The sequence below is a fragment of the Terrapene carolina genome, unplaced genomic scaffold (assembly GCF_002925995.2).
Source record: "Terrapene carolina triunguis isolate 2854851 unplaced genomic scaffold, T_m_triunguis-2.0 Scaffold580, whole genome shotgun sequence".
NCBI lineage: Eukaryota > Metazoa > Chordata > Testudines > Emydidae > Terrapene > Terrapene triunguis.
This window is the reverse complement of record NW_020664931.1, coordinates 89,519-114,070: the sequence shown is the minus strand read 5'-3', so window position 1 is coordinate 114,070 and position 24,552 is coordinate 89,519. Positions and strand designations below refer to the sequence as shown.

Below are 24,552 nucleotides of genomic sequence, written 5' to 3'. Positions count from 1 at the left end.
CACACACACACACACACACACACACACACACACACACACACACACACGGTGTGTGTCTCTCTGTCTGTGTCTCTCACTCTCATACACACACGCGCACCCCCCGGCATTGGGCCTGGTGACGTATTGCTTTTTAAATTATCAGTTTGTTCGAGCACCTTTTCTTAAGAACATAAGAAAGGCCGTACTGGGTCAGACCAAAGGTCCATCTAGCCCAGTATCCTGTCTACCGACAGTGGCCAATGCCAGGTGCCCCAGAGGGAGTGAACCTAACAGGCAATGATCAAGTGATCTCTCTCCTGCCATCCATCTCCACCCTCTGACAGACAGAGGCTAGGGACACCATTCCTTACCCGTCCTGGCTAATAGCCATTAATGGACTTAACCACCATGAATTTATCCAGTTCTCTTTTAAACTCTGTTATAGTCCTAGCCTTCACAACCTCCTCAGGTAAAGAGTTCCACAAGTTGACTGTGCGCTGCATGAAGAAGAACTTCCTTTTATTTGTTTTAAACCTGCTGCCTATTAACTTCATTTGATGACCCCTAGTTCTTGTATTATGGGAATAAGTAAATAACTTTTCCTTATCCACTTTCTCCACATCACTCATGATTTTATATACCTCTATCATATCCCCCCTTAGTCTCCTCTTTTCCAAGCTGAAGAGTCCTAGCCTCTTTAATCTCTCCTCATATGGGACCCGTTCCAAACCCTTAATCATTTTAGTTGCCCTTTTCTGAACCTTTTCTAGTGCCAGTATATCTTTTTTGAGATGAGGAGACCACATCTGTACTCAGTATTCGAGATGTGGGCGTACCATCGATTTATATAAGGGCAATAATATATTCTCAGTCTTATTCTCTATCCCCTTTTTAATGATTCCTAACATCCTGTTTGCTTTTTTGACTGCCTCTGCACACTGCGTGGACATTTTCAGAGAACTATCCACGATGACTCCAAGATCTTTTTCCTGACTTCTTGTAGCTAAATTAGCCCCCATCATATTGTATGTATAGTTGGGGTTATTTTTTCCAATGTGCATTACTTTACATTTATCCACATTAAATTTCATTTGCCATTTTGTTGCCCAATCACTTAGTTTTGTGAGATCTTTTTGAAGTTCTTCACAGTCTGCTTTGGTCTTAACTATCTTTAGCAGTTTAGTATCATCTGCAAACTTTGCCACCTCACTGTTTACCTCTTTCTCCAGATCATTATGAATAAGTTGAATAGGATCTGTCCGAGGACTGACCTTTGGGGAACACCACTAGTTACCCCTCTCCATTCTGAGAATTTACCATTAATTCCTACCCTTTGTTCCCGGTCTTTTAACCAGTTCTCAATCCATGAAAGGACTTTCCCTTTTATCCCATGGCAGCTTAATTTACATAAGAGCCTTTGGTGAGGGACCTTGTCAAAGGCTTTCTGGAAATCTAAGTACACTATATCCACTGGATCCTCCTTGTCCACATGTTTGTTGACGCCTTCAAAGAATTCTAATAGATTAGTAAGACACGATTTCCCTTTACAGAAACCATGTTGACTATTGCTCAACAGTTTGTTTTTCTATGTGTCGGACAATTTTATTCTTAACTATTGTTTTGACTAATTTGCCCGGTACAGACGTTAGACTTACCGGTCTGTAATTGCCGGGATCACCTCTAGAGCCCTTTTTAAATATTGGCGTTACAATAGCTAACTTCCAGTCATTGGGTACAGAAGCTGATTTAAAGGACAGGTTACAAACCTTAGTTAACAATTCCGCAACTTCACATTTGAGTTCTTTCAGAACCATTTGGTCCCAGTGACTTGTTAATGTTAAGTTTATCAATGAATTCCAAAACCACCTCTTGTGACACTTCAATCCGTGACAATTCCTCAGATTTGTCATCTACAAAAGCCAGCTCAGGTTTGGGAATCTCCCTAACATCCTCAGCTGTGAAGACTGAAGCAAAGAATCCATTTAGTTTCTCTGCAATTACTTTATCGTCTTTAAGCGCTCCTTTTTTATCTCGATCATCAAGGGGCCCCACTGGTTGTTTAGCAGGCTTCCTGCTTCTGATGTACTTAAAAAACATTTTGTTATTACCTTTGGAGTTTTTAGCTAGCCGTTCTTCAAACTCCTCTTTGGCTTTTCTTATTACATTCTTGCACTTAATTTGGCAGTGTTTATGCTCCTTTCTATTTGCCTCACTAGGATTTGACTTCCACTTTTTAAAGGAAGTCTCTTTCTCTCTCACTGCTTCTTTTACATGGTTGTTAAGCCACGGTGGCTCTTTTTTAATTCTTTTACTGTGTTTCTTAATTTGGGGTATACATTTAAGTTGGGCCTCTATTATGGTGTCTTTAAAAAGCGCCCATGCAGCTTGCAGGGATTTCACTTTAGTCACTGTACCTTTTAACTTCTGTTTAACTAACCCCCTCATTTTTGCATAGTTCCCCCTTTTGAAATTAAATGCCACAGTGTTGGGCTGTTGAGATGTTCTTCCCACCACGGGGATGTTGAATGCTATTGTATTATGGTCACTATTTCCAAGCGGTCCTGCTATAGTTACCTCTTGGACCAACTCCTGCGCTCCCTTCAGGACTAAATCTAGAGTTGCCTCTCCCCTTGTGGGTTCCCGTACCAGCTGCTCCATGAAGCAGTCATTTAAAGTATCGAGAAATTTTATCTCTGCATTTCGTCCTGAAGTGAAATGTTCCCAGTCAATATGGGGATAATTGAAATCCTCCACTATTATTGAGTTCTTAATTTTGATAGCCTCTCTAATTTCCCTTAGCATTTCATCATCACTATCACTGTCCCGGTCAGGTGGTCGATAATAGATCCCTAATGTTATATTCTTATTAGAGCATGAAATTTCTATCCATAGAGATTCTATGGAACATGCGGATTTGTTTAAGATTTTTACTTCATTTGATTCTACATTTTCTTTCACATATAGTGCCACTCCCCCCTCGCACGACCTGTTCTGTCCTTCCGATATATTTTGTACCCCGGAATGATTGTGTCCCATTGCTTGCTGTCAGTCCACCAGGTTTCTGTGATGCCTATTATATCAATATCCTCCTTTATCACAAGGCACTGTAGTTCACCCATCTTATTATTTAGACTTCTAGCATTTGTGTACAAGCACTTTAAAAACTTGTCACTCTTTATTTGTCTGCCCTTTTCTGATGTGTCAGATTCTTTTTTATGAAAGTGTTTATCATCTGATCTGGCCCCTACTTTATCCTCTTCCATCCTCTGCTCCTGACTATGACCTGGAGATTCTCTATCATTAGACTCTCCCCTAAGAGAAGTCTCTGTCCGATCCACATGCTCCTCTGCAGCAGTCGGCTTTCCCCCATCCCCTAGTTTAAAAACTGCTCTACAACCTTTTTAATGTTTAGTGCCAGCAGTCCGGTTCCACTTCGGTTTAGGTGGAGCCCATCCTTCCTGTATAGGCTCCCCCCATTCTAGAAGTTTCCCCAGTTCCTAATGAATGTAAACCCCTCCTCTCTACACCATCGTCTCATCCACGCATTGAGACTCTGAAGCTCTGCCTGCCTACCTGGCCCTGCGCATGGAACTGGGAGCATTTCTGAGAATGCCACCATAGAGGTCCTGGATTTCAGTCTCTTCCCTAGCAGCCTAAATTTGGCCTCCAGGACATCTCTCCTACCCTTCCGTATGTCATTGGTACCTACATGTACCACGACCACCGGCTCCTCCCCAGCACTACACATAAGTCTGTCTAGATGCCTCGAGAGATCTGCAACCTTCGCACCAGGCAGGCAAGTCACCATATGGTTCTCCCGGTCATCACAAACCCAGCTATCTACGTTTCTAATGATCGAATCTCCCAATACTAATACCTGCCTTTTCCTAGCAACTGGAGTTCCCTCCCCCGGAGAGGTAACCTCAGTGCGAGAGGCAACCCCAGCACCGTCTGGAAGGAGGGTCCCAACTATGGGATGATTTCCCTCTGCTCCCATTGACTGCTCTGCTTCCCTGGACCTTTCATCCTCCTCAACAGCGCAGGGGCTGTCTGACCGGAGGTGGGACAATTCTACAGTGTCCCGGAAAGCCTCATCAACATACCTCTCTGCCTCCCTTAGCTTCTCCAGTTCTGCCACCCTTGCCTCCAAAGTTGGTACGTGGTCTCCGAGGGCCAGGAGCTCCTTGCACCGAATGCACACATACGCCACCCGCCCACAGGGCAGGTAATCATACATGCTACACTCAGTGCAATAAACTGGATAGCCCCTACTCTGCAGCTGGGCTTCTGCCTGCATTGTCTCCTAGTTAATGAAGGGGTTGTTTAAAGCAAGAAGTTTTGAATGTAGTTTGGTTTATAGGTTTTAAGGGGAATAAACGGTATAAGATAGAACCGGCAAGGACACGTGCTCCCTTCCTGCTCCCCTTCGAAACTCCCTGTTAGCAGCCCCTGGTCGCAAAAGCTCCCTGGTCGCTTGTGTGCTGCTTTATAAAGACCTGGCCTGGGTGAATGCCCCACCCACTGATTAAGGCTCAGCCAATTAGAATAGAATATCAGGGTTGGAAGGGACCTCAGGAGGTCATCTAGTCCAACCCCCTGCTCAAAACAGGACCAATTTCCAACTAAATCATCCCAGCCAGGGCTTTGTCAAGCCGGGCCTTAAAAACCTCCAAAGAAGGAGACTCCACCACCTCCCTAGGTAACGCATTCCAGTGCTTCACCACCCTCCTAGTGAAAAAGTTTTTCCTAATATCCAACCTAGACCTCCCCCACTACAACTTGAGACCATTGCTCCTTGTTCTGTCATCTGCCATCACTGAGAACAGCCGAGCTCCATCCTCTTTGGAACCCCCCCTCAGGTAGTTGAAAGCAGCTATCAAATCCCCCCTCATTCTTCTCTTCTGGAGACTAAACAATCCCAGTTCCCTCAGCCTCTCCTCATGAGTCATGTGCTCCAGACCCCTAATCATTTTTGTTGCCCTCCGCTGGACTTTCCAATTTTTCCACATCCTTCTTGTAGTGTGGGGCCCAAAACTGGACACAGTATTCCAGATGAGGCCTCACCAATGTCGAATAAAGGGGAACGATCACGTTCCTCGATCTGCTGGCAATGCCCCTACTTATACAGCCCAAAATGCCGTTAGCCTTCTTGGCAACAAGAGCACACTGTTGACTCATATCCAGCTTCTCGTCCACTGTGACCCCTAGGTCCTTTTCTGCAGAACTGCTACCCAGCCATTCGGTCCCTAGTCTGTAGCAGTGCATGGGATTCTTCCGTCCTAAGTGCAGGACTCTGCACTTGTCCTTGTTGAACCTCATCAGGTTTTTTTTGGCCCAATCCTCTAATTTGTCTAGGTCCCTCTGTATCCGATCCCTACCCTCTAGTGTATGTACCACTCCTCCCAGTTTAGTGTCATCTGCAAACTTGCTGAGAGTGCAGTCCACACCATCCTCCAGATCATTAATGAAGATATTAAACAAAACCGGCCCCAGGACTGACCCTTGGGGCACTCCGCTTGAAACCAGCTGCCAACTAGACATGGAGCCATTGATCACTACCCGTTGAGCCCGACGATCTAGCCAGCTTTCTATCCACCTTACAGTCCATTCATCCAGCCCATACTTCTTTAACTTGGCTGCAAGAATACTGTGGGAGACCGTATCAAAAGCTTTGCTAAAGTCAAGGAATAACACATCCACTGCTTTCCCCTCATCCACAGAGCCAGTTATCTCATCATAGAAGGCAATTAGGTTAGTCAGGCATGACTTGCCCTTGGTGAATCCATGCTGACTGTTCCTGATCACTTTCCTCTCCTCTAAGTGTTTCAAAATTGATTCCTTGAGGACCTGCTCCATGATTTTTCCAGGGACTGAGGTGAGGCTGACTGGCCTGTAGTTCCCCGGATCCTCCTCCTTCCCTTTTTTAAAGATGGGCACTACATTAGCCTTTTTCCAGTCATCCGGGACCTCCCCCAATCGCCATGAGTTTTCAAAAATAATGGCTAATGGCCCTGCAATCTCATCCACCAACTCCTTTAGCACCCTCGGATGCAGCGCATCCGGCCCCATGGACTTGTGCACGTCCAGTTTTTCTAAATAGTCCCGAACCACTTCTTTCTCCACAGAGGGCTGGTCACCTTCTCCCCATACTGTGCTGCTCAGTGCACTAGTCTGGGAGCTGACCTTGTTCGTGAAGACAGAGGCAAAAAAATCATGGAGTACATTAGCTTTTTCCACATCCTCGGTCACTAGGTTGCTTCCCTCATTCAGTAAGGGGCCCACACTTTCCTTGACTTTCTTCTTGTTGCTAACATACCTGAAGAAACCCTTCTTGTTACTCTTAACATCTCTTGCTAGCTGCAACTCCAAGTGTGATTTGGCCTTCCTGATTTCACTCCTGCATGCCTGAGCAATATTTTTATACTCCTCCCTGGTCATTTGTCCAATCTTCCACTTCTTGTAAGCTTCTTTTTTGCGTTTAAGATCAGCAAGGATTTCACTGTTTAGCCAAGCTAGTCGCCTGCCATATTTACTATTCTTTCTACACATCGGGATGGTTTGTTCCTTCAACCGCAATAAGGATTCTTTAAAATACAGCCAGCTCTCCTGGACCCCTTTGCCCTTCATGTTATTCTCCCAGGGGATCCTGCCCATCTGTTCCCTGAGGGAGTCAAAGTCTGCTTTTCTGAAGTCCAGGGTCCGTATTCTACTGCTCTCCTTTCTTCCTTGTGTCAGGATCCTGAACTCGACCATCTCATGGTCACTGCCTCCCAGGTTCCCATCCACTTTTGCTTCCCCTACTAATTCTTCCCTGTTTGTGAGCAGCAGGTCAAGAAAAGCTCTGCCCCTAGTTGGTTCCTCCAGCACTTGCACCAGGAAATTGTCCCCTACACTTTCCAAAAACTTCCTTCATTGTCTGTGCACCGCTGTATTGCTCTCCCAGCAGATATCAGGGTGATTAAAGTCTCCCATGAGAACCAGGGCCTGCTAGTTGCCAGAAGAAAGCCTCGTCCACCTCATCCCCCTGGTCTGGTGGTCTATAGCAGACTCCCACCACGACATCACCCTTGTTGCTCACACTTCTCAACTTTATCCAGAGACTCTCAGGTTTTTCTGCAGTTTCATACCGGAGCTCTGAGCAGTCATACTCCTCTCTTACATACAATGGAACTCCCCCACCTTTTCTGCCCTGCCTGTCCTTCCTGAACAGTTTATATCCATCCATGACAGTACTCCAGTCATGTGAGTTATCCCACCAAGTCTCTGTTATTCCAATCGCATCATAGTTCCCTGACTGTGCCAGGACTTCCAGTTCTCCCTGCTTGTTTCCCAGGCTTCTTGCATTTGTGTATAGGCACTTAAGATAACTCATCGATCGTCCCTCTTTCTCAGTATGAGACAGGAGTCCTCCCCTCTTGCTCTCTCCTGCTTGTGCTTCCTCCCAGGATCCCATTTCCCCACTTACCTCAGGGCTTTGGTCTCTTTCCCCCGGTGAACCTAGTTTAAAGCCCTCCTCACTAGGTTAGCCAGCCTGCTGGCGAAGATGCTCTTCCCTCTCTTTGTTAGGTGGAGCCCGTCTCTGCCTAGCACTCCTCCTCCTTTGAACACCATCCCATGGTCGAAGAATCCAAAGCCTTCTCTCCGACACCACCTGCGTAGCCATTCGTTGACTTCCACGATTCAACGGTCTCTACCCAGGCCGTTTCCTTGCACAGGGAGGATGGACGAGAACACCACTTGCGCCTCAAACTCCTTTATCCTTCTTCCCAGAGCCACGTAGTCTGCAGTGATCCGCTCAAGGTCATTTTTGGCAGTATCATTGGTGCCCACATGGAGAAGCAGGAAGGGGTAGCGATCCGAGGGCTTGATGAGTCTCGGCAGTCTCTCCCTCTCTTCTAACATAGTCTCTGCTGGTGCCTCTTCTTTATTACCAGAAAAGAGCATGTCTGAGATAGGTATCTGCCCAACCTCCTCTCCAGTGAAGAATGGTGCAAAAAAGTCATTTAGCTTCTCAGCAATGACCTTCTCTTTACCTGAGAATCTCAGCTTTCATTTTAAAAAGTAAATTTCTAACCCCCATGTTTGTAGAGGAGAGCATGAGAATAATTAGAATGATTTGGGACATGGAAAAACTTTCATACGAAGAGAGTGAAAGGCTTTGGGATTGTTTACCTTAGAAAGGAGACTAATAAGAGAGGACAAATGATATGTATAAAATAATAAATGATACAGAGAAGGTAGATCAGGATCTTCTGTTCTGTCCCTTTAAGAATAAGGGGACCTTTAATTAAATTAAAAGGTGGCAAATTCAAAACTGATTGAAGAAATACTTTTTTTACAGAGTACATAATTAGACTGTGGAACTTATTGCCATATGAAATTGTGAAGGCCAAGAAATTAACCATATAGATGTCCAATCTCATTTTGAATCTTGATAATTTCTTGGTCTCCATCTCTAATACCCCTTTCTCTAATATCCCTCTTTCTCTAATATCCCTTCAAAAATGTCACCTTTCATTACAACTCTGTATCTTCTTGTTAACCATATAAATATCCAATCTCTTTTTGAATCTTGCTAACTAGGATATATAGAGTTGTTGTAATGAAAGGTAACATATTTTGGAAGGGATATTAGACCTCATGCTTCAGGATTTAAAACAATCTAACTATGAGATATTAGAATGAGAGCTAATGTCGGGGGTAGACTATCTAATTTCTGCCTCCTGGGAGGTTCTTACACCTTCCTTTAAGACATCTGGCACTTGCCACTGTCAGAGATGGTACTGGTCTAGGTGGACCTTGAGTCTGATCAATTGTGGCCATTTCTCTCTTTCCTAATGTAATCACATGATGCTAGTAGCTGGGGCTTTAGGACCTCAAGAGCTGGAAACACTGATTATTCTTCTTACCAGCTTTGCCTGTTACTTTGGGGGATGCTCATTTGTTAGGGTTACTCTTTGGGTGGTGGGGGGTTCTGTACTTCTATCAATGTACTGGCTGTGTCACTTGTGTTCTCATATGGAGCTCTACTTCTCCCTGCTGCAAGTTCCCTCCCAATGGAGCTATCCTGCAGGAACTAGGTTCCCCAGGGCTGGGTTCTTCCAGCCCCAGAATCAGACGAGAACACACATTAACAGACTGTGTCTGAGAGGACCTGGTTAATCAGCACTCCCAAGCTGACACCTTATATGTCCTTGGACTCAGTAGGCTGGTTTGAGCAGCACCTCCAAGCTGTCACCCTCATAGGCCCTGGGACTCACCAGCCTGGGTCAAACAGCACGTCCAAGCTATCACCCTCATATGCCATGGGCCCCGCACCAGAATAGAGCATGCTTGAGCAGGCTGTGTCGAGCAGCACTTTCAATCTGCCACCCTCATATGCCCCTGGACTCAGCAGACTGGGTCGAGCAGCACTTCTGAGATGCCACCCTCATATGTCCCAGGTTCAGCACGTCTCTAGCCCCACTTTCACGTTACAATTGTTGTGGTAGTAACCCACTTGATGAGTAAACTCCACAGGATTTTTGGGCGCTGCAGGGATCTTTTAGCTTAGGTACAAGGAGTGTTGCTGCAGAGCAAATCAGGAAACCAAAAAACACCCACGATGGTGGGGAGAGGGGGGGAGAGAGAGAAGCAACCAGCTTAATCATGAAAGTTATTTATTGCCAGGTGGTAACCATAGGGGAGCCAAACAAACAAAACAGTTATAATAGTAAATCTAACTTAAATTTGATTATAAAAGTCAGGTGTACAAAACTGTAACTGATCACACAAGTCAGGGTTAGAAGGCTATACCGAGAGAGAGAGAGAGAGAGAGAGCTGGGTTCTTGCCACTCTGTGAAGCTTGAATCGATCAGGGGTCCCAGGTGGTGGTGGTGGTAGCTGAGGGTCTGGAGTGCTGGAGTCAGGCAGAGCTCGCAGCACGATCAGTCAGGAGAAGATGAAGTCCCAATGGAACTGATGTAGATTTTGGATCCAGGCATCAGAACACTTACTTGAGCATAGGTAGGGTTTTTTGTAGAGAAACAACAATGGTTCAAGATTTGTTTATGCGTAAACAAGGGAGTATACCAAAGTTGTTTTATTCAGGCTCTACCATGGGAGCTGATCATTCCTGGTTTTGGGCGGTGTTTCTTGGAGGGAGCTTCGCTATTTTGGATACCAATAAAGGATTTATTACTAGAATTGGTCTGATAATTACTGAGCTGTGTGTGTGTGTGTGTGTGTGTGTGTGTGTGTGTGTAGGCATGGGTTCATTAACATCTGGAGCAGAGATTCCCCATCATGCAGTGCTTCCCTTCTTTTCTGGTCCCAGAGTTCCATGTGGTTCTTGCCTTGGAACCTCTGTTCTCCATTCTGTATGCTAATGGGGATGCTTCCTTGTCCCATCTTCAATGCAAATAAGGCTAGGGGAGTTTCCTTAATCCTGTCATCCTTAACCCAGGGGTTTAGGTATGTCTCCCACTGTCTTTTCATTGCTTTTTGTAAGTCTTTCTTCTGATGCAGATTTGGTTCAAGCAGAGAGGCTGGGGGGGGGGGGGGGGGGGGGGAGAGGTCTTTAATGAGTCAGACATGCTGGATACTGTGCCCTGGTTCCCCAAGAACACAGGTAACATTCTAGGAAATCCTTTAAATATTGCTCCCTCATCTATTTGGCCTAGTCTGTCTTTTACTGTGTTGTAACCAGGTATTATGGTATCCCACTGATTTTTGTCATTCCAGCGTATTTCCACAATGCCAGCTATCATTTGCCAGTGTAAGATATTCTTGTTCTTTTAATTTTTGCTTTAGCGTCTCATGTTTGTGAACAGAAATTTGTCTATCATTTTTATTTTTATTTTTTTTTTACCAAGCACCTGTTTTAACTGCCTAATCTGACCGCTTGATGATTTTACTGAAATTTCATGTGTTCTTGTCCTGTCCTTATCCTCTAGTTCAGTTGTAATTTTGCTTCCTATTCTTTACTGGATATACAGATGCAATTGTCCATCGATGTGTTCCTTAACTCCTGTCAGCTTTCCCCCACCTCTTAATTTAAACACTCCTCCAATATCTTATTTTACGTGCTCGCAATCTGGTTTCATTTTAATTAAAGTGGAGCCTCCATCCCTTCTGTATAGGCTTCCCCTTCCACAAAATCTTCCCAAGTGCCTAGTAAACTTAAACTTGTCCTCTTTTACACTATCTTGTCAACCATGCATTGAGACCCTAAAGTTCTCTGTGCCTAGTTGGAACCAGGCATGGACTTGAAAGCATTTCAGAGAAGGTTTCTACAGAGGCCTTGGATGTAAACCTTCTTCCTAGTAGGCTAAATTTAACTTCCAGGATCTTTCTCCTGCATGGTTGGTACCAGTGTGTAACATGACCATAGACTTCTCCACAGCAATCATCAGAAGTCCATATAGGTTTCTTGTGATATCCACAGCCTTTTCACAGGCAGGCAAGTTTCCAAACTGTTTTCTTGGTCACCTTATACCCAATATATTCCTATATCCCCTATTACCATAGCCTTTCTTAGTCTCCCAAGAGTTTCTCCTCCCCTGGAGAGCAGCGACCTTGGTTCATGAGGAATTGTCAGTCTAAGTGGGTTCCAGTTAAGGGTGAGTGTTTAAGAGTCTAATTGCTAATCAGAAACATATATGTGCATTGGAGATCAGTTAATGTCACTGAGACATTGAGCTTTTGCATTTCCTTACCTTTGTGGTTTTAATTTCTAATTCTAACATTGTATTGTTATAAAACAAACAAAAAGGTTAGTTATGACTGTTTTTAAAATATGCCATGTGACTAAATTTTTCCTATTATCTGATGTTTTAAGTTGTTATACTTTTCTCTGAATACATTAGAAAAATGCTTGCTAAAGATTGCAACATGTTTTTAAAATTTAAATATAAAAGTTATCTTGAATATTGATATTGACATAGTGTTACTATTCAAGGTTGTCATTGTTACTGATGACATATAATGGTTAGCATGGGAGTTAATGTTGACAGAGTGTTGCTGAGGACACAAGCTATAATTATAGCATTAGCATTATCTCTACAATGGCAGAGGGATTAGGAGGACATGGTGCACCAGATATATTAGAGAACTTTAGAAGACCATGTGGTAACCCACCCTAACAGAGTGTAGTTTTTAGTGACTTTTAGGGACTAGACCACAATTAGTAGCTTGAGTCTGCACCTGGTTCTGTAGCTCAAGCACTAGAGATTCATGCTTTTAGATTCCGAGATCCCTGCTTCAATCCCCACAGACACAGGTAGGCTTGGCTGAATTTGATTTTTTGTTTTTAAGCATTTTTTATTTTTATTAATTTTAAATTGTCACGGTTGTGCAAAATTATGGTTTTAAAGCATTCTATTTTTTATTTTTATTTTATTTAAATTTTCACCGTTGCAGGAAATTATGGGAGGGTCAGACAATGGGGGATGGGTCAACAATAATTATTTAATGACAGTAGGTGTTGAAATTCAAACACAAATTGTCACAATCACATGTCAACATATATACAATAAATATTAAATCAAAGTTCTCAAGCAGCATTTTTTTACTGTAAATGTCTCAGTAAATTTCAATTATTATGATGGAAATATTTTTTCATCGGTTTGTGTGAGTACAGTGAAGTCAATATTTACTGAAATTTACAGATAAAAATCTAATTCTTTCAAGCCTACTTATAGGATTTAAAGTGCTATGGACATCTGGAGTTCAGAATGAGAGAGGTTCCCTGTCAAAGCGAGTGTACAATCTACAATGACACAGCATGGCTTTTTGTCCTCCTCTAGTAACTTGTTATTGTGTAATGATGCCCCTAGTCAGGACATCTGTATGAAAAGAGCCCTGGACTTCTGGATTTAAAAGAATCAGCTACTACTCTTTAAGCTAAATGATAGAGCCTTTAAGTTAAAGACAGATTTCACAAAGGGTATGCCTACACTCCAATCAAAGGTGTGATTGCAGCTTGTGTAGGCATACCCACACAAGCTTTAATCTAGCTAGCACAGCTAAAAATAGCAGTGATGCCATGGTGGCAAGAGCTTAATTGCATGCTAGGAACGTGAGAATATACCCAGGGTCCCAGGTGGGCTTGTACAGCCTGTGCTGCCATGGTTTCACTGCTATTTTTATCCATGCTATGAGTGAGTTAGATTAAAGCTAGACTAGGTATTTTTACACAGTCTGAAATCACCTCTCCCCTTCAATTCCAGTGTACACGTTACCCATGCCTGCTTGGGTGTGGCACTCTGTCCCTTCTAGTGGTACCTAGCCCAGCTAGAGATTGTTGAGTCTGCTACAGCCTTAGCTAATAGCCATCTGGCTTTTAACTCATGCAGTAGAGGCTCATACACTAAGCTTCAGAGATTCCAGGTTCAATCCTGCCCACCGACGGTCTGTTGGCATTACACACATACCCAGAGATAAATGTTAGTGAGAGTTAAAAACAACTGTGGCGTCTGAAAGAAAATGTTATTAATATATATGCCAAATGCCTAAAAAGTTTAGAGGGTTAGTGTCACAGAAGAGCAGGTTTGAAGATTTGAAAGGTAGGCACATCTTTTGCTAGAGTCCAGGAGTGTATCATCAACAATGTTGTAATTGATGTGAAGGTGGCAAAGAATACTGGAGACCTTGCCTTTAACTTATTTCCATGCTCTCAAGGATTTGGGTGAGTGGTGTAGATCCTGAATTGTCACTAAGTTTTTGTTAGTGTAAATATAACTTTGTAAAACACTTTAGGAAAAAATATTAATATACAAATGTTCTGATAATGTACTGTTGTGTTTTAAATTTACAAGCCTTTTATAATGCTGCAGACTGTAGAAACTTTTTCTCTGACTAGTGAAACAAGTTTAAAAATAAAGATACCATATATTTTTTGTGACTTATTAAAATGTTTTCATTTTTAAGCCTCTGCCATCCAGGTCCTTGCCCATCATGCCCTGCCTTTATGACAAAAACATGTGAATGTGGGCGAACAAGGTGAGATTATTTTGATTATTTTTTTTACAAACAAAAATAGGAAATTTTATAAATACAGGTTGTAATAAATTTCCATTCTTTGAGGTATACTTCCAGTCTGTGTATTGGGAATGTCCAAAGCTATTTCTGCCAACTTCGCTGAAAACTAGATGCAATATATTTGAAATCTACTCTGTTCTTTAAAAAAAAATCTAAATAGGGACAGATGTAATATCTGAAATAGAGTCATCCTGGTAATTTGTCATTTTTACAATTACATTTTCATATATTTTTTTAATTCTTTTTCCTTTTTTTTGTATGAGATCCACAGAAACAGGGAATGGAAACTGAAACTGATATATTAAAAAAAAAAAAAATCTAATTGTTATAGTATTCTTAAATGTTATTTGTAATAGGTAAATGATTGAGATAATTTTTAGTTGATGTAAACATGTTGCTCTAAACCAGGGGTTCTCAAACTTCATTGCACCGCGACCCCCTTCTGACAACAAAAATTACTACATGACCCCCAGGAGGGGGGACCGAAGCCTGAGCCCACCTGAGTCCTGCTGCCCTGGGTGGGTGGGGGGGAGCTAAAGCCTGAGCCCCACTACCCTGGAGGGGCAAAGCTGAAGCCCAAGGATTTCAGCCACAGGCAGGGGGGACTGTAACCTGAGCCCCACTGCCCAGGGCTGAAGCCCTCAGGCTTTGGCCCCAGGTTGGTGGGGTTTGGACTTGGGCTTCCGCCCTGGGCCCTGACAAATCTAAGCCAGCCCAGGCAACCCTATTCAAACAGGGTCGCAACCCACTTTGGGGTTCTGACCCACAGTTTGAGAACCACTGCTCTAAACCCTATAAACAAGTCTTTAAAATTAAAATTCCAGTAGAGGCAAAAAATGTATTTCCAATTTTAAAAAATTCAATTAGTGCCGTATTTTAACAAAATCGCATTACTAAGATCTTGTCTCTGGGTGAGAAACAAAATTTATACAAGAGTTTTTAGGGTTTTTTTTTTTTAAAGTTTGTGTTTGCGAAATAAGAATTAGACAGATGTTAATATATACTCTGGCATTTCAGTAGTAGTGTAAAAATCATAATGAAGCCCAAATCTTGGTTCTGTAGTTAGTTCATGACTGAAAGTCCTGTAGCTTTAGAATTCCAGTGGGCACTATATATCTTCAGAGCAAGTACAACAACCTTCTATTGTGTCTAATGTTTTTCACCTCTAACGTTAGGTGAATGCCCTTTCACAGCTGCTGCCACTGTGAAAAGTGGATCTGTTGGTTCAGCCATACCTCTACTAACCTTGATTTTTACTATTGACTTTTCAAAGACTCCAGTTCTGACGGTGTTTACTAATACAGACCTCTGAATCCCTGCCTCAGCTTTATCTCATGCAATCTGATGACTATTACCTCACAACTTTGTATTGGTGACACAGACACTTCATCTCTAGCTGGTCAAATCACTGTCCTGGCACAAAGCCTGTCTCCTATGCTTCAAATATGCATGGCACCTCTTGCTCCAAATCTGTCAGGAGCTGGTGCTGACAGTTTCAGTGCAACCAAATGGACATCTATTCAAATTCTGTCACACATCTGCTGTCAGTCTCAATCTACTATATGAAATTATAGCGATGTTTCATCAGCGTGTTTAGTTAATTTGATGACCCAAATCAGCTGGAGGATTATTGTGACACAACCCATACCTCCATATGGACTAATGAGAACAAAGCCCTGTCCTCAGTGAGGTTGCTCAACAAAGAGAAGGTTGAGTGGTGACTTGATAATACAATCTGTAAGTACTTACTTGGGGAACAAATATTTAATAATGGGCCTTTCAGTCTAACAGAGAAAGGTATAACATGATCCAATTGAAGCTAGACAAATTTAGACTGAAAATGGGGCATAAATTTTTAACAGTGAAGGTAGTTAATCACTGGAGCAATTTAGCAAGGGTTGTGGTGGATTCTCAATCACTGACCATTTTTAAATCAATTTCAGTTGCTTTTCTAAAAGATATGCCCTGGGAGTTATTTTGGAGAATCTATAGCCTGATTATCACAATGGTCCCTTTTGGCCTTGGAATCTATGAACATGATTTTTTTTCCCCACTGTGAATGGACTAGATACACTAGGATAATCCTATTTACATTTGAAACCACTAAGGACTCAAGGTAAAAATTATGGAATATCTTGACCTATCTTTTTGTGGCTGGGGTGATAGTATTCATTTCATTCCAGCACATCATTGACTGGCTGAAGGATGTGTAAAAACATCCTCATTACTATCCTGACAGTACCTAAAGTAACTTATACCCAAAGAAACATCTCCTTGCATCTTCCACATGGAAGTTTAATAGTGTCAGACAGAAAGGACCACTATGACCATTTACTTCCTGAAGCATTTAAAAATGCTTCCTATGCTTCCTTATTGTTAACCACAAAACTCTAACCAAAATGGCCATAGGTACTTCACTGATAGCGTTTAAAATCCCCTTATTAATTGCCTAAATTTCTTAAATTCAAACATGTTATTGCTATGAGCCTCCCCCTTTTTCCATTTGTTCTAGATTGGTTTCCTCATTATTATTTTTTTTAATTGCTGCTTTCACATTTCCAAATTGGTTTTGTATTAGCATTTTTCCACGATAGATTTATGGCTTTGGGACATTTAATAAGGTGTTCTGAAAGAATTCCAAACTTTTATTCATATGTCTATTAACATTTTTGTGTTCGCAATTAATTTTGTTCATAATTATATTTAGCTTTTAGCTTTCAAACCCTTTGAAGCATTCTCCTTGTTTGTAGGTATAATATCCTTATTACTCTGTGGGACTGCATTGTGTTTTCACAAAGCAGATGTAATAAGGTCCTGATCACTTGTGTCACCCTGCCTGGAGGGGCTCATGACTGTGAGTGCTTGCCTCAGTGCAGACTGTCAAAAAAGGGCAGAAACCCCAAACTGTTGATGTTCTATAATTAGATTTCACCAAACCAGTAACAAATGTGAACTCCTGGATCATTATAACAGTCTTAACATGGATACTATCTAAAGGTTTATTAACTAGGAAAAAAGGAATAAGAGAATTATTTACAAGTTAAAGCAAGCCACCATACACACACACGAGTTATTATCCAACTCCTCAGAGTGACAGAGTTGTAGTGATCTGTCAATTCAAAGTGTCTTTCAGAGCAGACCCAGGAGGCTCTTGGGGATCTCTGGCTTCAGTTTAGAGTCTGTCTGTCTGTCTGTCTCTCTCTCTCTCTCTCCCCCCCCCCCCCCCCCGTTCAAATAGACAAAAAGATGCAATATCTTCTTGTCAGGGATTTTTATTCCCTTCACCCAGAGTTCAAGATGATGGGACGAGTTCACATGCATATCTCCTCTTTATGGGTGTGGGGGGAGCAATCAAAAAAGTATTTGTCCTCTCATGTTCCACAATGATTTGTCTGGGGTCTGTGGGGCAGTAGATAACACCTCTTGTGACAAACTAGTATTTCAAACTTGGTAATGTTTCTCACCTGACTGGTGTGGGGAGGAGGTGGGGTTTACAGTTACAGAGCAAACATTTCAATATTACCTTATAACATGGGATATAGATATTATAAGTGAGATTTCTATATGTAGCAACATACAAGCATTTCATAGAGTCTAAATACTAAATATATTCTTATAAGACTAATACCTATTTTGAACAAAACTAACATATAGGTGACCTGGTCTGCTCTCCAGCTACGAGGTTGTCAGTTCTTAGCTAATGCCTGCAGCCTGGGCAAGAGCTGGCATCTGGCCTGAAAGCATCACAACTTGCACTAGGCAGCCACCAAATTTTAGTTCAGTGACCATTTCTCTCGATCAGAATGAGGTCTGGTATTGAATTGCCTCCTGTTGAGAGGAATTTTTTTTTCTTAAATTATCTATGATTTGTAGAAACTCGAGGTTGAAGTCCTCTGGTTTTTCTTTGTCTGGTGTTAGTGGTGCCATGTCGAAGGGCAACATCCATAGACTGTTTTTCCAAGTGCTGGGTGGGTAGGAAGATACATAAGTACTTTTAGCAAACTACCTGTAATATAAATGAATGAGTTCTGTGTAATCAAATACCTGTTCATGCTCTTTATATTTAAAAAAAAAAAAAAAAAACAACAACAAAAAACTTTCCCATCCTAGAAGAAACATGCAGATTTTTTAAAACCCCATCTGTGAAAGTTTGGAGCTAGTTCAGCACTAAGTGCAAATATACTTTTTAAAGAATGTGATGCTCCAGCAAGCACAATTGCCTCCATGGTAGATGCTGCAGATATAGATGGCTGACAGTGCCTGATCTTTGGAAAAAGCATGAGAACCTAATATATAAAGATGGGAAGCTTTTGGGGGAGATGGTACCTGATCTTATTAAGGAAAACAATGTCACATTTCAATCATCCCTTTACCTTTTTCTCTCATAGAGGGGAGAGGAAGACAACAGGCAACAAACCAGCCAATATTTATAGACATAAGTTCAAGAGCGCTCAGTATCTCCCCATTGGTCTATAATAATCTTGGATATATAGATGTTCAACATTGTTGAGCAAATAAGAATTCCTGTTATAAGTTGGGGGGCTCATCAGTTGGAAACAAAAGATTAAGAGAAAGACCTGGGTATATTAGTTTGATTGCAGAATGGCTGAGCCATCAGCATGATGCAGCCATAAAAATGGCAAATGCAATCCTAGGGTGTATCAGATGAGGTATTTCTAAAGAATTATTACCTCATCTGGAATACTATGTGTAATTCTGGCTCCCCATGTTCAAGAAAGATGAGAAGGGGAATGGAGAGCCTATCTTATCGGAGGAGACTAAAAGAGCTTGGCTTGTTTAGCCTAGCAAAATGGGGGGAGGAGGGCGCGTATGATTACACCCTGATGCATTTATAGAGCATAAACACCAAGGTGGGAGAAGAGCTGTTTAAGCCAGTGGCAATTTGGTACAAGAAATAATGGGTATATACTGGTCATGAATAAATTTAGGCTGGAAATTAGAAGGTTTCTAACCATCAGAGGAGTGTGATTCTGGAACAGCCTTTCAAAAGGAGTAGTGGGGGGCAAAGCACTTAATTAGTTTTAAGGAGGAGCTTGATAATCCCATTCATAAACTTACATGAAGGGGTTACCTCTGATCGTGGGGGACTGGACTTGGTGACCCAGGAAGTCTCTTCTAGTGCTACGTTCCTGTGTCCAAAGCTACAAAATTCGTTTTGAAAGTCTTACCAAATTGTCCCGCTTGAGATAGCTCTTGAATACTGCAGAATTTGGAGGCCGGGGGGAACTGCAGGAAATCCACTTCCTTCTCACAAAATGCTATTGAACCTATTCCACAGGGTGAAATATGGAAGGAATTTTATTCCAGCTTGGTACTAAAGGTTAGGAAGGATATGCTCAGTCCTGGATTTCATGATACCAGATCACTGTTTTTTGCACTATTTATGTCAGCATATATAGTCATGTAAAGTTTAGCATTCTCAGACTATCATCTCAGCATCCAGAACATGGGGTGCATATGCAAACATGATTTAAAAGTGGTTATTTTTGAGATGTAAAAAAAGATTAAAAACAGCTGCCATTCTGCGGATACAGTTATAGTCATGGTTTGAGATCAGCTTGTTAGCAGGCTAATCTGGAAGAGGATGTGTAATTCACTCACATTTGCTATAGCGACATTAATTTCACTGGGAAGTTATAAACAGTATTGGAAATACTGTTTTACACTCAGAATTCCAGATCCATTTCATTTGTTGTTCTGACATGCTGTACTCTTTCAATTTTCAAGTTGTCCAGCCTGCAACTTGCTCCTGTGGTACTATACTTAGCCATTTTTAAAAAAAGATTATACACATGACCATTCATCTGGGCATAGGATATGGATTCAAGATGACTGAAAGAGTAAAGTCAGTTACCAAATTGTGCAAAAGCAGTGCATCTAGAATTCTGTAATCAGTGGATTTTACAACTAGGACACTATAATATTAGCATTACTAACCTTTGTATATATCCCAGACAAAAAGTTAAAGCTTAGAGAATGTATCTAATTTAAGAGTAACAAAAAATTACAGATGTTGCCTGATAGATTGTGTATTAATTATATTGATTATTTAAGAATTTCTAGTTAACGTTCTGAAGTTTGTAGGTTCTTGTCCCAAGATCAGGCCTAGTATTAAAATTACTGTTCAGTTGGGAACCCTGATGTGCACAATTTCAACATTCACATGCAGGAAAACCCTTCTGGATTTGTAATAGCTTGATTAGTACAGTTCACAAAGTCACCAACATGCTAACCCAGCAAAGTTGATGGAATGTACATCTGAACATCCATATACTTACACTATCCCTTGCAGAACAACCTGCAATGTTAGTCCTTATCTTTCTCATCACCATCACCAGTGGCCGTAATCATGGCACGTCCCAAGGGCTACAACTCTCCCTCTCTAAGCACATAGACTGGTATGCAACTTTTATAATATGCTATGCTGACACCACTATGCCTAATGCATATTCAGTAAGGGTTTCTCTACTCTTCCTTATTTGTATTTCTTCACCTTAATAATGTGGGGTGTCCTTACTCTATAGGTTACTATATTAATGATTTTAGCTTATTACCATATTTGTTAAGTCATTGTCAAGGCAAACTTGCAGTTAAGCATTTGCCAAAATTTAATCCTAAAATATCCAAGCCTAGTATCAGTTCAATGTTCTTGCAGTTACCTGGTATCATTTTGTACGAACTTCCCCTGTAAACACACCTTTACCAGTTCCCTCAAAACTCAGAGTAACCGTCTGGTAACTTGCTCTTGCTTAGGCCATGGGCCTCAAAGCCTTATGCTAACTGCTCAAGCTAATGTCTTACAGGATGTAGACATGTAGGCTCATTGTTTTACTGCCTTAACTTATGCCTATTCTTTACTTAGCAAATATTTAGGCTACGCAGGGATGTTGTAACTATCCCAAAACCAAGCATTATAAACTCAGCAAATTCACAGTAAGGCCACACTTAAAAGAAATTCAAATATCTTAAGGTAATAAATGCACTGTTTCCCCCCCGGAATATCGAATCAAGTGCAAAATCATATTCTGCATTTTAAATACTACATTACACTCAGTTAGTGTGACGTCAAACACTTTTCTTTATGTTGCGATGTAAGAAGAGTCTAAGGCCACAGCATTATTCCTGAACAGAATTATGTATCTGTCATTAACAAATAGAACTTGTTTACTTTGAATGTTGCAGCATATATTGGAATATATATATATATGTGAAATACTTAAATCCAGCTAAAAGATACTATACTAACTACAGTATCATATTTATCTACAGTCATTCAGTTCGCTGCGGCCAATCCACCACAATTCATTGTTCTAATGTATGTGGGAATACTTTAAATTGTGGTAGGCATAACTGTGCCCAGGTGTGCCATGTGGGAAAATGTCATCCTTGCCAGCTTACAGTACAGCAAGGTAGGTATCAGACATGTGGAAATGTACTTAGATTTGTATGTTCAGTAGAGCTGTTTTTCAGTTTCTTTAAGTTAGCTAACTGCTAGTAAACTAATAAATTAGAGTACAAAAGTGAACAAAATAACAGGTAATCTTTAAGGCCAAGATTTTTAAAAAATGACTGTTGAAGTTGCACTTACTTTAAAATGGGTCACTAGCCCTTATTCTTAATATATGCAAGTACATCTTAAACCTTTTTATTTAGTGATTATTTCCTGAACACTGAAACAACTTAACTTAAATTCATTCTAATATTTCCCAGGAACATGTCTCAGGTTTGTCCTTTTGCTGATGCAGCTATATAAAGAGCTTATTTGTTCCAGTAAAACCCAGAATTAGGCTGGGTTTTAATCTAAAATTTGGATAGTGCATAAAGTCTCTTCCAGTATAGTGGGAGTGGTGACTGCCATAGCTTTGTAACTGCTTTCAGTTGCTTATATCATCTTGAATTTCACCTTTTGGGATTAAATTTTTCAAGCTCAATCTTTGCCTTAAAGTAAATATTTTGGGGAAAGTCTGAGCAAAAAATGATTCAGCCACTTTTGAGAGTGGAAAAACAAAATTAAAAAACAAAACAAAAACACTGGAATATTATTTTGATTACTTTCAACAGTAAAAATGGTAGGAAGTTGAATTGTTGTATGGAAATAGCTCACATTAAAGAGAAATGCCTTTGTTCCACTGAAATTTGGTTTTGTGTTGATTAAGTTATAAGCCTTTTAAAAATTACAGTCTTGAAGATATGCAGTACGTTTTAAAGACTGGTTTTCCACTAAATTTGTAAAAAATGCACAGCTAAGGAAGGCAATTAGCACATGCACAGACTAGTTTTCTGTACAGCAAAAAGTGTACTGATGGGCACCATCAAAAGGTGGAAACAGAGCTGCTTTCATCCTCTTTAATATTGGCAGTAGGGAACTTTGCTTCAGTGCATCTTCAGAGCTCTACAGCTGGGGAAGTTCAGCCAGCCTGCCTTCTCCTGTTGTGGACTTCCAAAAGTATATGGACAAGAGTGGAGCAGGTAGAGCAGCCAGTGAGTGGCCAACAGCCAGTCTCCATTCAGCCCCTGCTTACATCATGGCAACTCCTGTTGATTCTTAATATTGCAGTGAAGACGAAGGTGTGATGGTGAGTTTGGCCAGTTTTTCTTGCTGGCCCAAATTTTAGGGATGAGTGCAAATGAACAAGGGGAAGGAGACAAAAGAAGGCAGCTTCCCCTGAAGATGTGGAAGGTATAGAATCATAGAATTTCAGGGTTGGAAGAGACCTCAGGAGGTCATCTAGTCCAACCCCCTGCTCAAAGCAGGACCAATCCCCAACTAAATCATCCCAGCCAGGGCTTTGTCAAGCCTGACCTTAAAAACCTCTAAGGAAGGAGATTCCACCACCTCCCTAGGTAACCCATTCCACTGCTTCACCACCCTCCTAGTGAAAAAGTTTTTCCTAATATCCAACCTAAATCTCCCCCACTGCAACTTGAGACCATTACTCCTTGTTCTGTCATCAGGTACCACTGAGAACAGTCTAGATCCATCCCCTTTGGAACCCCCTTTCAGATAGTTGAAAGCAGCTATTAAATCCCCCCTCATTCTTCTCTTCTGCAGACTAAACAATGCCAGTTCCTTCAGCCTCTCCTCGTAAGTCGCGTGCTCCAGCTCCCTAATCATTTTTGTTGCCCTCCGCTGGACTCTTTCCAATTTTTCCACATCCTTCTTGTAGTGTGGGGCCCAAAACTGGACACACTACTCCAGATAAGTCCTCACCAATGTTGAATAGAGGGGGATGATCACATCCCTCGATCTGCTGTCAATGCCCCTACTTATACAGCCCAAAATGCCGTTAGCCTTCTTGGCAACAAAGGCACACTGTCGATTCATATCCAGCTTCTCATCCACTGTAATCCCTAGGTCCTTCTCTGCAGAACTGCTGCCTAGCCATTTGGTCCCTAGTCTGTAGTAGTGCATGGGATTCTTCCGTCCGAAGTGCAGGACTCTGCACTTGTCCTTGTTGAGCCTCATCAGATTTCTTTTGGCCCAATCCTCTAATTTGTCTAGGTCCCCCTGTATCCTATCCCTACCCTCCAGCGTATCTACCACTCCTCCCAGTTTAGTGTCATCTGCAAACTTGCTGAGGGTGCAGTCCACACCATCCTCCAGATCATTAATGAAGATATTGAACAAAACCGACCCTTGGGGCACTCAGCTTGATACCGGCTGCCAACTAGAATGGAGCCATTGATCACTACCCGTTGAGCCCGATGATCTAGCCAGCTTTCTATCCACCTTATAGTCCATTCATCCAGTCCATACTTCTTTAACTTGCCGGCAAGAATACTGTGGGAGACCATATCAAAAGCTTTGCTAAAGTCAAGGAATAACACGTCCACTGCTTTCCCCTCATCCACAGAGCCAGTTATCTTGTCATAGAAGGCAATTAGGTTAGTCAGGCATGACTTGCCCTTGGTGAATCCATGCTGACTGTTCCTGATCAATTTCCTCTCCTCTAAGTGCATCATAATTGATTCCTTGAGGACCTGCTCCATGATTTTTCCAGGGACTGAGGTGAGGCTGACTGGCCTGTAGTTCCCCGGATCCTCCTCCTTCCCTTTTTTAAAGATGAGCACTCCGTTCGCCTTTTTCCAGTCATCCAGTAAAAAGGTTTTTAAATGGTACTGTATAATAAAACATGCATCCAGCTTTTTAGGGAAAATTATCTATTTGCTTAAAAGTGAGATCTTCTTTTTCCCCAAGAGTATACTAATCCCCCACTGACAAGCATTTTAACTCATGGGACAGGAGATTTCTTTTTATGAATCTCAGCTCCAGTCAATATTTGTGCACTGTTCTCTAACCCATTTTGTTGTTACCTGATTAGCTTTGTCATTCAAGTTGTTTCTTTACTGTCGTTGCTTAAGTGTCCTTACTTTATTAGATTGGAACCTAAAAGACATCTTCACTTTTGTTAAAGTCAAGCACAGCCTGCCTGAAGATTATCCCCTTGCCAAATTTTAATGTCCTATGGGAGATTGAGTGGTTCCAAAAAAGTCAGAAGAATTTTTTTGTAATGGACAATGGCAGCCTAATTA

The 24,552-nt window shown here is 41.6% G+C and overlaps 1 protein-coding gene across 1 annotated transcript in view; it reads left to right on the top strand.

Moving 5' to 3' along the window:
• Positions 1 to 24,552, top strand: part of NFX1 (nuclear transcription factor, X-box binding 1) — a gene marked incomplete at its 3' end in the record, with an annotated part of 129,141 nt that overhangs the window by 30,999 nt on the left and 73,590 nt on the right. The window contains exons 5-6 of the mRNA XM_029913306.1: positions 13,888 to 13,959; positions 21,289 to 21,428. Coding sequence (XP_029769166.1) covers positions 13,888 to 13,959; positions 21,289 to 21,428 — 212 coding nt within the window. The remainder of the gene's footprint in view (positions 1 to 13,887; positions 13,960 to 21,288; positions 21,429 to 24,552) is intronic.